The sequence below is a fragment of the Sphaeramia orbicularis genome, chromosome 20, assembly GCF_902148855.1.
Source record: "Sphaeramia orbicularis chromosome 20, fSphaOr1.1, whole genome shotgun sequence".
NCBI lineage: Eukaryota > Metazoa > Chordata > Actinopteri > Kurtiformes > Apogonidae > Sphaeramia > Sphaeramia orbicularis.
The window spans coordinates 36,469,035-36,485,204 of record NC_043976.1 but is presented as its reverse complement, the minus strand read 5'-3'; the positions used below and the strand labels follow the sequence as shown (position 1 = coordinate 36,485,204).

At 34.3% G+C, this 16,170-nt stretch overlaps 1 protein-coding gene across 1 annotated transcript; it reads right to left on the bottom strand.

The window, feature by feature from the left end:
* Positions 1-8,090: 8,090 nt before the first annotated feature.
* On the bottom strand, positions 8,091-15,564 carry rgs9bp (regulator of G protein signaling 9 binding protein). The gene is made up of 3 exons (XM_030122978.1): positions 15,126-15,564; positions 11,968-12,274; positions 8,091-10,279 (listed from the first exon to the last, which is right to left on the bottom strand). Exons 1-3 carry the CDS (start codon positions 15,219-15,221, stop codon positions 9,912-9,914), a joined length of 771 nt encoding a protein of 256 aa, XP_029978838.1. The 5' UTR covers positions 15,222-15,564; the 3' UTR covers positions 8,091-9,911.
* Between the last annotated feature and the right edge of the window lie 606 nt (positions 15,565-16,170).

The window sequence follows — 16,170 nt, the reverse complement described above, 5'->3', positions numbered from 1 at the left end:
GAAACAACAAATTAAAGCAGATATTAACTTAGTTGGAAGTCTAAAACATCTACATTCAAGTTTCTAAACAAGAAAAAATAAAACTTGCTGTTGGTTTTTTCTGAGTTGCAAAGTTAAAAATAATACATTTTGACACTTAACATTTTTCATGAAAATTGTGACTTTAAATGATCTCAAAATGTAATTGTACAGTCATAACCAAGGAGTATAGAAGTAATCTGAGTTTAAGAAAGACAAATTAATAATATAAGTAAAGCACATAGGACATAAACCAGCTGAAAATGTGTTACAGTACAGTGCTATTTAAAGGTCACAATAACTTTTATTGTTGAATATTTCTTTTTCTGAAGACGTGTCAGTCAGTAATGTGTTGATAATGGCAATTATTACAGAAATGCATGCAGATTTTTTCATTTCCATATCTTACAGTACTAAATGATGATGTTGTCTTATTCCATTCCTTCATTTTTATACTGATTTGACAGCATCATGTTATGTCTCTGTAATCTCTGCCCTCTCTTCTTCAATATATTTAAATTTATTCAGAGTGTCATGTTTTTCTAGTTTGCTGTTCTTATCTTTTTCTTTATTTTTTTAATGAATTCTTTAAATCTTTTTTTCCCCATTTACTTATAATGGACAAATTTTCAAATATCTGTAGAGGCAAAACTATTGGTTCAATTCATACCAAATTTGGTTTATATATTGCCAGTGACCCAGACTAGATGTCATTACATTTTGGGAAAAGTAGGTTAAAGTTTAAAATTTTTAGGAATTAAAAAAATAATAATAATAATAATAATTCTTCTCCCATTTACTTATAATGGGTGAAATTTCACATGTCTATAAAAACATCAATTGCTTCAATTTACTTCAAACTTGGCACATATATAGAGGCAATTGAAATGATGACATCAGCTGGATTGGTGCCAAAATAACCTACAATATGTGTGAGGGGCGGGGTTTGTTGTGCCTGGAACCACTTGTTATAAGTAACACTGCTCAACAATACTTTTCATATTTTAAGAATATTTATACAAAACCACAACTCTAATATCTTACTGTTGTTTTTCAAAATGATTCGTGCACTCACAACTAAGAGATTTTTGTTATTAAAATGGTTCAATAAATAAAAGGTAATTCAGTAAATAAAGCCAAAATTCTATTTATATTTTGTAATATTGGTCAAGTTATTTCTGATTAGCAGTTGATTGGGAAACACTTATGATATTACTGTTATTATAACCCATAAAAACCATTTATTGTCGCATCTTTTCCCCTTAAAAGGCTCAGTCTCAGTCTCTTGGATTTTCAACCCTCTTCGATGATGGACTCAACTATTGCAACCTCCACAGACTGCTGTCAGGTGAGAGGCTTATTTATTATATTTTATTATATTTTATTATACATTAATACACATTCATTTCGCTTTTTGTGACTTCCGCAAGAATGAATAGTTATGGCAGTTGTAATATTATTCATCCTGTTCTAAATTCCATCCATGTGTGTTTTGTTTATCTGGTTGTTCTGGTTCTAGCAAGCGGTCTGATGTCACTCCCAGGATTCACGGAGATGACCAATGAATGGGCTTGCCTCGGCTATGGACACACTGCCTGTAAAGCCTAAATAAAAACAAGATTCAACGATGGCTAATTAGTCAAATAATGTTGTTTTTTCCCCACAAATAAATTTCCAGCATATTGAAAATAATACAAAACTATCTCTGAATGTGTGTGTTTATTTTATTATCCTGTAACTGGGCTTAAATAACACTGGTCTGCAAGGAAAATGCTTCCAGAATAAAAGTAATGAAATTTTACCACATGAGAGTCACTGATAAAGAAAAATCAAGTCTAAAATGCTGGTTGGCTGAACTTTCCAAGATACAGCCTTGGGTCAAAATGTGAAATTCAAGAATTAACGAGAGAATGGGTTTGACTCAAAAGGAATATTTGTCTCAGAGCTACAAGATCTACTTCAAAACACTGTCTGCACATTAGAATACATTCACTTTACAGGTTCTATTTAGTGGAAGATTTATAAAACTATTATATAAATGTACATAAACCAATATATATGTGTAATAACACTTAATCATATACCTTGAAAACATCAGCAAACTGGCACTTTTGTCATTTATTTTCCAATTAATCTTATTAAAATATGTAACATTTAGCACATTTAATCTCTGAAGCAAATCATTTATTAAAAAAATTGTAGACCAGTGTTATTCCTCGACTCTGGGGTGGTATTTTCTCATCACATTTTCCCAATGTTACATTCTACACTAAGAGGAATACTAGTCTTTTGGAAAGCTTTGAGAAGGTAAACCCAAAAATCATTCAAATATCTACATACAGGGGTTGGACAAAATAATGGAAACACCTTAAAAAATCAACAAAATATAATTTAATATGGTGTAGGTCCACCTTTTGCGGCAATTACAGCCTCAATTCTCCGCGGTATTGATTCATACAACTTGTGAATTGTTTCCAAAGGAATTTTAAGCCATTCTTCAGTTAGAATACCCTCCAACTCTTTTAGAGACGATGGCGGTGGAAATCGACGTCTTACTTGAATCTCTAAAACTGACCATAAATGCTCAATAATGTTGAGGTCTGGGGACTGTGCCGGCCATACGAGATGCTCAACTTCATTAGAATGTTCCTCATGCCATTCTTTAACAATTCTAGCTGTATGGATTGGGGCATTATCATCTTGAGGTGAAGGTGTTTCCATTATTTTGTCCAACCCCTGTAGCACCTGACAGTGGAGGTTGCAGGGGGGAGGGGCTCCACAGTGGAGGTCCTACAGGCAGACACTCTTGCAGGAACCAGTTACAAATACAACCTCTTATTTCATGCAATAAAAATTAAAATCTGTTATTCATTTGCTGATAAAGAAAATACAAGAAAAACTACTAAGTACATTTTTTAAATGACCAAATTTAGATTTTGTTGCCTGTAACTCATTTTTAACCCTGACCATATTTTCAGGGGAAAAACACCTAAAAAGACATACCCAAAGTAAATAAAGAATTACTTATAATACTTATAATAATAAGGTTCATATGGATGCTCTTGGTGTCTATGGACATTTAGAGACCTCACAGAATCTATTCCCATTGTCTAAAATATTGTATCTATTACTATGCCTGAGTAAACTGTAACAAACTAAAAGAGAAATTAGAATTTTTTATCCTTGCCTGTTTTTTTTTTTTTTCGGCTGGATTGACGATGATATGCATAAATTAATTGTTCATGTCGGAGATTTTTAATAGCGTATATTTCACCCCACAAAGATTAAAAATCATGTTTGAACATTAAAGTTTGCTCTAAAATACACTTTTGATGTACTTTTATTAACATTAGGGTCTAAACTTTGAGCAAAAGTTGAAAAAAACATCCATTGTCCTGATTTATTATTTTTTTATAGTAGATGAATATTAATATAATTTTTTCGGCCCACCGGTGGGCTGATAGGGCTAAAGGGGTTATAATGACCCAAACAGCCACAGGTGACCAAAAGCATCTACTGATCAAAAATGTTAAATAGCTGTTGAACCATTAATCCTTTCAATCCATGTAAATAATTGGTGTAAAATACAGTTTGTCATCTTTTCATGGTCATCAGATATGACCCATTTGGACGTTCAGAGGCTCTGTAGTGAACTTGGAAATACCGTCATTGTTTGCTTATACTTTTGCTCTGAGCTGTCCCTAAATTAATGAATTTCTAATAAAATATTGGGGCCACAAATAGGACCAAAACTGGGATAGGAACACATGGCTTGAAATGGTCTTACATAGCGCTATAAAGAAAGATGCTGTGTTAAATGTGACAATCCTAGTGGTTTTTCTAATCCAGACATATGAGTTTTTCATGAATCTCAGTCTCATTCCAGGTTTCGTGTGTAACCCATCGTGTCCACTCACGTTACATGCAGAACCTACCCATTTAAACACAAATAAATCGTGAGTGATTTTGCAACAGTGGTCATTTTTGTGAAACATTCTGCCTGGAATATTTACTTTAATTCCTAAAATGTGCCTGTGAGAGAATAAAAAGATGTTCAAAAAAATAGTAGCGCATATTTTTTGTGTCTTTTTTACAGTGTTACATGCAGATTTTTGTATAAAAAAAATTACGTGAAAAAAATATAAAAATGTGTTTTATCTGAAAAATAGTTTCTCTTTTATCTCAGTAAATACTTATTTTTTAAAACAGACCCAAAGTGTTTCCAAACTTGCTTCATAACATTAATCTACATCTGGTTTGAGTTTTTATCCTTCATGTCCTGTTTTTAGGGACCAGTTTCCTAGAAGCACCCATATAGACATGATTATACCAGGACATGCCACGCCCAGATATGTTGACATCAGCACACGCACAGACATGATGACATCAGCTGGATTGATCCTAAAATAAGCTACAATACGTGCGAGGGGCGGGACTTATTGTGCCTGGCACCGCTTGTTGCATAATGTTTATGAAACACGCAGATGGCTACTCTGGGCACAACAAATATCAGATGAAGTGAGTCCTACTGTTTTTATCCACTTTTAACTTTAACATGTTCTTAATGATCAGGATAAGCCTTGTACATTCATCATAATCACACATAGAGCATAATTATGACTTCTTAGATAATTCGTTTGTTTTATGCACTGGAAAAAATCTAAATCATACCAAGTGTGTTTTTCTCATTTCTAGTCAAAATATCTCATCACACTTAAAATAAGACATAATCACCTAAAGAGTAACTTTTCAGTGAGATATAAGAACTTATTTATATACAATAGATCTTGAAAATCTTATTTCAAGAAATCTTACCAAGATAATTTTCACTTGTTCCCTTGGAAGATGTTTTTCCCCTGAATTCAAGACTTTTTTTTTTTTGCTTAATTCAAGCAAAAAAAAATCTGCCAGTGGAACAAATGAAAATTATTTTGGCAAGATTTCTTGAAATAAGATTTTCAAGATCTATTGTCTAAAAGTAAGTTCTTATATCTCACTGAAAAGTTACATTTTAGGTGATTATGTCTTATTTTAAGATAATTTAAGATAATTTTAATTTGTTCCGCTGACAGATTTTTTTTTTTTTTTTTTTTGCTTGAATTAAGCAAAATTGAATTACTTAAAAAAAAAATCTGCCAATGGAACAAGTGAAATTTACATTGGTAAGATTTCTTGAAATAAGATTTTCTTTTTTTAACTGCTTTTTTAGTTGACATACACATATAGACACACATCCAACAAACACTTCGGAGATGTATAACCTGTACAGTTTCATTTGCTTCACATTATCTCAAATTCATGCTTTGTTTTTTTTTTTTTTATGGACTCTGTCTTTATAAGTAACAGTCAGTAGCTTATCTTTAAAATTTAAATAACAGTTCTCATAGTCCATTCTTCAAGTGCTGTACACATTAAAAAAAAAAAAAGGAAGAAAAAAAGACATGAAAAAAGAAAAGAAAAAGAGAAGTGACTAGAGTTCTGATATTACTTGTATTAATAATGTCCATCTTCTGACAAACAAGTCTGTTTTCTTGCTGTGATCTTCTCTATGATAAACACTTTTTTTTTACCCTGTCTCTCCACTGCAGTATGCTAGGCAGCTCTGGTTTTAACCAGGTGACTACTATCATCTTCTTTGCTATCAGAAGCAGGATTCTCAATAAATATTTTTGAATTTTTATCTACCATGCCATCAGGAATTATATCCAAAATATAAAGTGCTGGTGCAAAGGGCAAGATTTCTTGAAATAAGATTTTCAAGATCTATTGTCTAAAAGTAAGTTCTTATATCTCACTGAAAAGTTACATTTTAGGTGATTATGTCTTATTGTAAGATAATTTAAGATAATTTTAATTTGTTCCGCTGACAGATTTTTTTTTTTTTTTTTTTTTTTTTTTGCTTGAATTAAGCAAAATTGAATTACTTAAAAAAAAATCTGCCAATGGAACAAGTGAAATTTACATTGGTAAGATTTCTTGAAATAAGATTTTCTTTTTTTAACTGCTTTTTTAGTTGACATACACATATAGACACACATCCAACAAACACTTCGGAGATGTATAACCTGTACAGTTTCATTTGCTTCACATTATCTCAAATTCATGCTTTTTTTTTTTTTTTTTTTTTTTTTATGGACTCTGTCTTTATAAGTAACAGTCAGTAGCTTATCTTTAAAATTTAAATAACAGTTCTCATAGTCCATTCTTCAAGTGCTGTACACATTAAAAAAAAAAAAAAGGAAGAAAAAAAGACATGAAAAAAGAAAAGAAAAAGAGAAGTGACTAGAGTTCTGATATTACTTGTATTAATAATGTCCATCTTCTGACAAACAAGTCTGTTTTCTTGCTGGGATCTTCTCTATGATAAACACTTTTTTTTACCCTGTCTCTCCACTGCAGTATGCTAGGCAGCTCTGGTTTTAACCAGGTGACTACTACCATCTTCTTTGCTATCAGAAGCAGGATTCTCAATAAATATTTTTGAATTTTTATCTACCATGCCATCAGGAATTATATCCAAAATATAAAGTGCTGGTGCAAAGGGCAAGATTTCTTGAAATAAGATTTTCAAGATCTATTGTCTTAAAATAAGTTCTTATATCTCACTGAAAAGTTACTCTTTAGGTGATTATGTCTTATTTTAAGTGTGATGAGATATTTTGACTAGAAATGAGAAAAATACACTTGGTAAGATTTTGATTTTTGCAATGAACACTTTAAAACAGTGGTGCCAAACATGCAGCCTGCCGCCCAAAACTGGTCCGGCAAAGGTTCCAATCTGGCCCGTGGGATGAATTTAACCCTTTCATGCATACCGGTCACTACAGTGGACAGCTATTCTCCAGCTGTTCTCTTGTATATTCATGGGTTTTGTTGTTTTAGTTCCATATCAGCCAACACAGTGGACACTAATGCACCATCCCATAATAATACACTGACATTTATACCGTTACTGTAACTTTGCTGTTCTTGATAAACCTGATCTGCACTAACATGTTTGAGTGGAAATCAATTGCTTGTCATTATTATTAAACAGTTTTGTTTTGTTTTTTTACATAGTTTTTTTTTTTTTTTTTCTTTCGCATATTATCTCCATAAAGTGAGTAATGACTAGTATTAGAGTATGTTAAAATGTGAGAAAATATCAGATTAGCTGCATTAAAAGTGTTATTTCATAGTTTTCACATGGTCTATCAGGAAAAAAAATGCTTCTTTGCTTCAAAAATTAAATCCATGGTGTCAAACTGAGCGGACATTTTTTGAAGTTCATGAAAAATAGATTCATAAAAAAATTTTCAATGACTTTTTTTTTTTTTTTTCATGCCTAAAGAGGAATAAAAACACTCAAGAAAATACATTTTGATCAAGGTCCTCATAATTTGTGCATGAAAGGGTTAAAAAGCACAAAAATTACACTCAAGATATTCACAGTCAAGGGTGTCAGAGTCATTTTAGTTCATGTTCCACATAAAGACCAATGTGATCTCAAGTAGAATAATAGAGATTTTGATGAAAGATTTTGATTTTTTTCCAGTATGGGCATTTTAATGGCAAAAAAAAAAAAAAAAAAAAAAAGAAAAAAACAGATGAGACATATTCTAATAATTCTGGCCACCACTGTTTATGTGACGGTACCATCAATGAGAATGTATATTGGAAGAACAGCGACATATTTATGCTACGGTCACATCTTTTCCCAGAACAATGCCAGGCCTCGTTCTACATGAGTCCCAACAATGTTCTGGAACTGAGGTCTGTGATAAAAGAATCCTCCATTTTTATGTGCAAATGCAACTCCACCTATAAGGGTGAAAACAGTAATGTCCCATCAGAGAGTGAGCTTTAACTGATTGCCATTCCAACATTTTTTTCAATATAAAGTAGCTCATTGTTTTGGACAATCCCTTATGGTCCAACTACAGAAAAAATGAATTTTAAAGGAAAATTGTGGGTCATTTAGCGACACTAATCTGCCAAATTGGCTCTAAAATGTCCCGTCGGAGAGATTTCGAATACCGTGTTTTGACCTGTAACTGGATCCAAACCTAAAGAACCAGAAAACCACTTTCATACATATAATTGTTTATTGATCTGCTTTTGAAAGCGTATAGTTAAGGTCATGTACATGCATTTTGAAGTACATACAGTAATATTTCCTACTTTCATGTAGCCCTGTCATACGCACCTCCCAGGTTAAAAGTAATAAAGCAAATCAAGGTTAAATCTTAAATAATACTCACTCATACTTTTGTTTTTAAAGGTAATGTATGTAACTTGGCTTCCTCTATTCAATGAGAGATGGAGGAAGCCTGATTCCCATATTCTTTCACCGCAGTATTGTTCTAAAACATACAGAAACACACCCACACCTTTGTCAAGCTGTATCAGAAAGTTCAAAACAAAATGAGGACACAGTGCTCAGATAGTTATATCTCAGACAGAACTGCACACATCATGAACAGTGCAGCGAATGAGAAGAGCTGAAAAAAACTGAGTTGTTTCTGCTTTTATATTTAGGCTGATTCCAAAACACAGCAGAATAAACAGAAATTTTGAAATGGTGGTAAATACATCAAACAGACTAACAGAGGGTCCAATATGATGATTGACAGCATCATTATTGTGGTTTGTCCGTGGAACATTACATACTTTAAATTTCCACTTCATGTTGTTGCTTTGTTGAAATAATATTTCATAAGTCAACAAAAATTTCAATGATATTTTGATGAACAATCTATGCCACTTATCTTGTCAAGATGCTATTGAGTAGAGTGGGGATAAAATGTGTCAGTTTCTCAAAAGGATTATAATTTATTAAAATAAATCTATCTAAATATCTAGAATTTGAGCTGGTTGAAAATATAAATATCCAAGTATTAATCTAAATTAAGTTTTTTGTGAAATATTAAAATAAAAATTATATTTTTCGGATAAATATTTAATCTATCTTTCATGTTAAATATTTACTGGCCATTGACTACATTTGATCAGCTTTTACAAATACTTTTTATTTTATTTTTATTTTTTATTATTATTTTACTACTTTAAATCTGCTCAGTAATATTATGTGTCATTTTGTTGCCATAATATTTTTTGCATATTGTCATTTATCTTATAACCCATGCAAGCCTTACTGAATTTCACACACCCTCTTTTGTTCTATATATTAATTTTGTTAATAAAATATAAGTTAGTGAAGTAAACTGAGGTGTCAGTTATGAAAAATGGGGATCCAACACATTTTCGTATCAAAATTGACATTTTTAAAGTGCATATCTATACAGTTTTACTTCTTTACAGCAATGATTGTATGCAATAAGTAATTTTTCATCGGTTTTATGTCAATATTCAGCTTATTACAGCATCAATTAACTGCTATAAAGCATCAGTGTCTATGAAATTTAAATGGAATAAATTGATTTTTGTAAAATCAGTGACTCAATGTGTCACAGTTGAGCTAGGAAAATATAGGAGCAAAGGGGAAAAAAAAGAATGTGTTGTCTTTTTTACAGTTGTAAAATCATGAACTAACTAACATTTACTGCCATATCCGTGTTATTCCACTAGATCTGGCCTATCTGGCAATGTATGTTTTTACTGTCACTTTGTGTAACAAAGGTAGTTTAGAACATATGGCAGCTTTGGATTCACTGCAATAAACGGCAAGCTAGTTCGCCTCGAGATTTATTTTGCTGTATTTTTAGATTAAGAATCTCATGCACTATAAATTTAGCTCCTATCACAAAACAAAACTCTTAATATTACAAGTATGTACAGGTTCTACTTCCAAAACTTGCCTTTTATTTATTTATTTATTTTTTTTACAGTAATATTGTTTGCGATGTTGAGAAAATTGTTGAGGTTTTTATGGAAAATGTGTATTAAGGTTTTGCTTATGATAAAAAGACAACACAGATTGATAACACCAGCACTGCAAACACAATCCCCAGTAATAAGGTCACAAAGATGAACCCGCGCTGGTTTTGAGGCTGGTGTCCAGGCTGCTCCTCGTCCATGGTCAGCAGGGCCATGCTGTCGGTGCTGTTGAGTGGTTCGGCGTACTGTGGTCCTTTGGGCTCCACCATCCAACGCAGGACGTTCACTTTCATCTCCATGTCGTCGATCATGTGATCGATTTGGGTGATCTCCTGCTCCATGGTGTTCCGCTCCTGGCTCTCAAGGCCTTCAGGGAGGGTGGGGGCCTCGGCCTGGTTCAGGTCTGGCATGCTGAGCGCTCGAGCTGCTACTTCAGTCCCTCCTCCTGCAAAACCACAAATATGAGGATTTCAGTCTGTAAAATATGTTTTAAAAGTCAAACATGATTTTGTTGTGTTTTGACAAAATGGGGGAGATTTTACTTTAAAAACCATGGATACTTCTAACCTGTTAACTTAATCTCTTAATTTATCTTTTTTTTTGCAGAAATGTGTATAAACTAAAATGAAGAAACATATTTTCTTTACAAGACATAAATAGTACAAAGGAGTAAATAAACAAGAACCAGCTCATTGTTTTCACATCATCATCTCTTCATGCAGTTCTATCGATTACCGACAACCTACAATGATTCATTCATTCATTTTCCAAACTACTTAATCCTCATGAGGGTCAGGGGGGTGTTGTAGCCTATCCCAGCTACCACTGGGCAAAGGTGGGGTACACTCTGGATGTATCACCAGTTCATCACAGGACAACCAACCAATCCCTTTCACATCCAACAACCAACAATTAATGTCAGATTTTTTGTAACGAATACCCGATAAGTAGCAGCTGTGTTGAACTGAACTGAAATCAATGACTACTGAATCCTCTCAGCAGTTTCTTTTTGCAAAAACAGCTCCTTGTAGATGAAAATATATTGAACATTTGTCATAATAAGGCTATGAATTCTGCAGTTAGGGCCAAAAACATGATTTGTGAAATCACAGCAACATTAACCCGTGGCCAAATTTTTTTTTTTTTTTATCTCTTTGACCCTTGAGCCCAATTGTATATTTATGCCAATTTTTTAAAACATTCTATCAAGGGTTCCTAAGATATAACCTTTAAAATGTAACTGATGAACATATCATTTTATGGAGATGCATGGACACAGCTAAAACACATTCAGTAAAGAAAGACAACCCCAAGGGAACTGGTTTTCGCATTATTTCATTAATTCTTCTGCAACATGCACCAAAATAAAACTAAATATTAAATTAGCTCAGGAAATGTCACTTGCATTAACACTATAATTATAAAGGACAAACAGTGGATTGTCTTTGTGGATTTTTGCGAATCTTGTGTTTTTGTTTGCAAATAAAGTGCTGAATTAAAACTGTTGAAACACCAAACTAAAATCAAACTACTCCAGAAGTTAGAGGTATACTACATGACTTGGAGCAGCAAGACCACCCAATCATGAGAGACAAAAACTAGTAATTGGTTGTGACAGATTAGTCGGAAATAACAGTGTAAATATCATGTTCACAAAAATGCAGTCCCACTACATTTTGCATTTCTTCATGTAATTAACTTCATAGATGAGCATTTTTTTTCATTTTTACTTTGACATATGTAAACATTCTTGCAGTTTCGGACCTAAATTCTCCTTCTGGGCTTAAAGGTTCAGTGTGTGATATTGAGATGAAGTTGTGGATCGCATCCAATTCAGTACCAAATATTGTAAAGTTCCTTGTTAGCGCCAGCCCAATCTTGGGTTTTTGGTTAAGGGGATAATAAATTTATTCCAGTTACCCTCCATACAACAGGAAAAGGCTCCTGCCGGAACATGGTGCTACAACATGGCGGCCTCTGTGAACCTGACCTACTATAAACGGCTCATCCCTTTAAATCCCCATGAACCTTATACGCTGATCCTTAACCTGTGGAAATATGGTTTTATACTAAGGAATAGAGATTATAAAGAAACACCAGAGCACAATGTGGATATATGACGTGATCATTTACCTTGTAGTCCAGTTTGAACCAATGAGCCACTGTCGGCCAGGGAGAAAATGTCACCTATGTTGAAAACCTTGCACATGTCAATATGAAGGAGCTCCAGGCTGGAGGAGAAGGCCACCCAGAGGAGCTCCATCTCCTTGCGCTCATCTTCAGGCAGGCTCTTGTCCCGCAGGTGTTGGGTGAGGTATTGACAGGCGGCCCCGGACAGTTTTTGGGCCTTTTCTCGTGTTTGCCGTAACTCATCTCGGAGCTGTAAACTGTCCGTGCAGCTACCGACACATGAGGCCAGATGCCGGTAACATGCCACCACCTGTATGAGACCAAGGAAACAGGTATTTATTTAGTAAATATTTATGCACAGAGGAAATTAATAGGAAGGTGCATGGGAATTGCACTGTGTTAAAATCTCCAAAAGAAATAAAAAAAATAATTTTTTTTCTTAATTTTTCAGTAAGATGTGAAAGAACGGGCCTCTCAAGAACCTTTTTGACCTTTTTTATGATCGAATTTCTGTTGTAACAACTCATCAAAGCCCATTTCAATCGATATGTTCCCGTTTCTCTTTCTATATAGCAGGGCCATCAAACATGTGACCCATGGGCCAAATCCAGCCCTCCAAAGGGTTCAGTCCGGCCCACTGGATGAATTTGCAACGACATTAACATTCAAGAGCAACAACAACACATAGAAATCATCAATCAGCCATCAGACTTTTGAACAGTTCTAAGTACCCCTCCATATCACACCATTGGCAACCACAATGTAAATATGTAAATGCTATTAAAATTTTTACATTTTCAAATTTTCAATTCTAATTCTCTGTTTATATAAATGTTAATATAAATACCAAAATGCTCTTCATTCATTCATTCATTCATTCATTATCCTCCGCTTTATCTGGGGCCGGGTCGCGGGGGTAACAGTCTAATCAGGGACGCCCAGACTTCCCTCTCCCCAGACACTTCCTCCAGCTCTTCCGGGGGTCCCCGAGGAATTCCCAGGCCAGCCGAGAGACATAGTCATAGTCATAGTCGGGAGGAGACCAAAATTCTCTTTTTTTTTATATTAAATTTCTCACTCATTTGTGGTTTTTCTGTCTTTTCTTTGCACTTGTTTGTAGTATGTTGCTGCTGTTAACTGTGAAATTCCCTCATGGCAGGATAAATAAAGTCATATCTAAAAAACCATCATGGTGCATGCATGGTATATATTACATCTGCATAATAAATATAACTGGTGAAAATGATACAAGATGCAACAGTACTGCAAGAGTGATGTTAACCTCCTAAGACCCACCAATGGGTTTTCTGTCCACATTTGTGGACAAGAGTTTCACAACTTTATACAAAAAAAAAGAAAAGAAAATTGTCCACCGTAAAGGACATTCCATAAAAATTTTAAAAACTGCATCTGAAAAAACTGTTGCATCATGATGTTTCAAATATAGCCACTTATTTAATAAAAAACAAAAAAAGCTTGTACTTTGCTGACATTTTCTGGGTCTTAGGAGGTTAATGTTTATTATTTTAAGGATATATGCATTTTTAAAATGTTTTAATATTATTTACATTTATTAATATGACATTTGGTTGAGTTAACTTTACCCACAAACAGTAGGAAAAGAAACTTTAATTTTATGTTCTGGATACATGTCAGAGGTTATTTTATTTGAGTAATGATGAATAAGCAGATCTACACATAATTATCTGGACTTATACTGGAGTAAACGGTGTCCTTTTGCTACCTCTGCTGGTCACTCAGGGCTGCTGTACTCAGACCTGTTCACTGATTGAGACAAGAATCTGTTTTTTTTTTTCTGTTACTTTAGGTAGGAACATAAAAATCCAGTTTATTTAGTCTGTACATACGCTGCTGTCCACTTCACCTGATCAAGTTAAAGTTTCCAGTGAACCATTCACTTCAGTCGTCATACCTGGGCATTTGTCGTACTTACTATATTAATCCTATTCAGAACAGTTTAGTGTGAGTGATTCATGTCAGTCCACTGAAGCTGTATGAAACATTGAGGGGTAAATGTATAAAGTAGAACTATAGTGATTCTATGATGTAAAGCATATGTTTTATTAATAGACATATAGCAGCGCTTACCCTTGAGGATTAGGTGTAGGTTAATGAAAAAAATTATGAATAATCTTATTATCATTGATCTATTTCTAGATAAGCCATGACAACCTTGTGCAGCAGTGTTAAGTGGCTCCAAGCACAGACAGATGGGAAGCACGCACAGTTATGATATATATGACATTGCAAGATTATTTTACTAATTTATAGTGTTTTAAATGCACTATACTGATATAATTTTGTGTATTTAACATGATTGAAGTATTACATTTCAAAAACTTTAACTAATGTTCCCTCTGACGTGTTTACTTTTATATTAAACCACATATGTTCTACATTGTAATATTTAATATAGTTTAATTTTGCAATCCTATAAGCAGTACGATAATGTCACTTGTGTCTTAATATAATTTGTCCTCTCACTACTGTTCTGCATATCAAAACTGCTGTAATATTGCTCCGATTTTTTAGTAAAATCAATAAACTCCATATCAGTGCAAATACTGATATATCATGCATTGCAAAATTATGTATGCATTAGATTTGTATCACGTAAATCTGTAGGTGTGCATGCACAGATAATTGTTGCTATAGAGTTGTGATTGATCCATTATTTTTTTGCATATACATGCATCCTAAATAAATGCCAACCAATAAAACAAGAGTAGCTAGACTAGTTAAAACAAGTAAATACAAACCAATAGCTGAGAGTAGAATGCATGTCATTATAGTGGCCACAAGGATGCAGTGGACCAAGAGATGATTGTGAGTTAAAGTGCTTTTTTAGCCACAGGGAGGGAAGGATTCTTGGATGTCTTGCTTATAGTATAGTTTAGCTCGTAAAAATATGATATTCTTGCCAATGGCAAACATTTCTCAACCAGGCAGAAATATTTGCATCTTCAGATTTGCAGAAAAGACCTGTATGGTTTTATAAGTACTGGAAGACAACGAGCAGCTCGGTTTTAAAAAATCCACGTGAACTACTGTGACAAAGACTAGACTTGAATGTTGCCTCAGCATTATTACGCCACAGTGTTACAGTACATACTAAAATGGTTCAACTTGTAGCATCTTACCTTTACCAGGGACTCCACCAGAGCCTTCCCATCAGTCACAGCTTTGTCTGTGTTGACCGTGCTATCATCGCCTACTTTATTATTTATAAGTGGCATGAGGATGACTTGCCCAGAGTCTCAGACTCTGCCACAGCAGGCAAGATCTTGGCCCAGCTGCACTTTACTTGTCCGGCTGCCCCTGCTCTTCTTCCCCCCTTGGAAGATGCTTCATTCAGTGTCCGAGTGAAGAGGCAGACTCAGTCCCAGGGCCCCATGTGGAGATACAGTATTCCACTCCAGTAATTAAATGACAGACGCTAAACATCCTTCGAAGACTGAAAAATGAGCTGCAAAGAGTAGTGAAAAATGACAAAAAACATGTAATAAACTGATGTAACAGCCAGGCGAGGTGCTAATCCAGTGATTGACCCCTTCGCACTGACGCAGGTTAAGACGAACAGCTAATCTCATTAACTATCACTGGGTCCAGAGAGATAGAAGAGCAGCTGGCTGCCTCCACCACACTGGTCCTTTCACTAAGTGAGAGGGGCTGCACTGCCACTCTCACTCAACTGTAAAGGTCAGTATGTCGCATCCAAATGGTGGCATTGCATGATGAAAACATGTCACATTTAGGATCTAAAGTGTCTAAATGGCAAAATAAATAAAGGGCAAATTAGTGAAGAGTGATGCACTCAACAGAAGTCAACATTGTATGCAGTTTCTTTGACGTTATCAGTCTTTTGTGGTATTCTTGCCCTTCAGGCCTCAGATAATGGATGCCCTCATTTGACCAGGTTGATACAATTCAGCTTGTACAAAGCATTAAGTCTTTTTAGAGCAGTGTACTGTACGTATACACAGATGCATGGCAAAACAAGAACCTGTATGCAGTGATTAGGAAATGCCATTGCACCGATAATCATCAGAAAAGGTTTTGCATTTGCTTGATTTGTTTACTGTTGATATAGATTTGGTAACAGACAGACTTTTGTGAACAGGTCACTGCAAAAATCTACATCTTACCAACTGTATTTTTCTTATTTCTAGTCAAAATCTCATCACA

Bases quoted from the DNA above. Each gene is read 5' to 3' on its own strand.
- rgs9bp (XM_030122978.1), bottom strand. From the start codon at position 15,221: ATGCCACTTATAAATAATAAAGTAGGCGATGATAGCACGGTCAACACA. The intron at 12,275-15,125 runs GTAAGATGCTAC...GGTCTCATACAG, and splicing joins TGGTGGAGTCCCTGGTAAAG to GTGGTGGCATGTTACCGGCA. The intron at 10,280-11,967 runs GTAAATGATCAC...GTGGTTTTGCAG, and splicing joins GGTTCAAACTGGACTACAAG to GAGGAGGGACTGAAGTAGCA.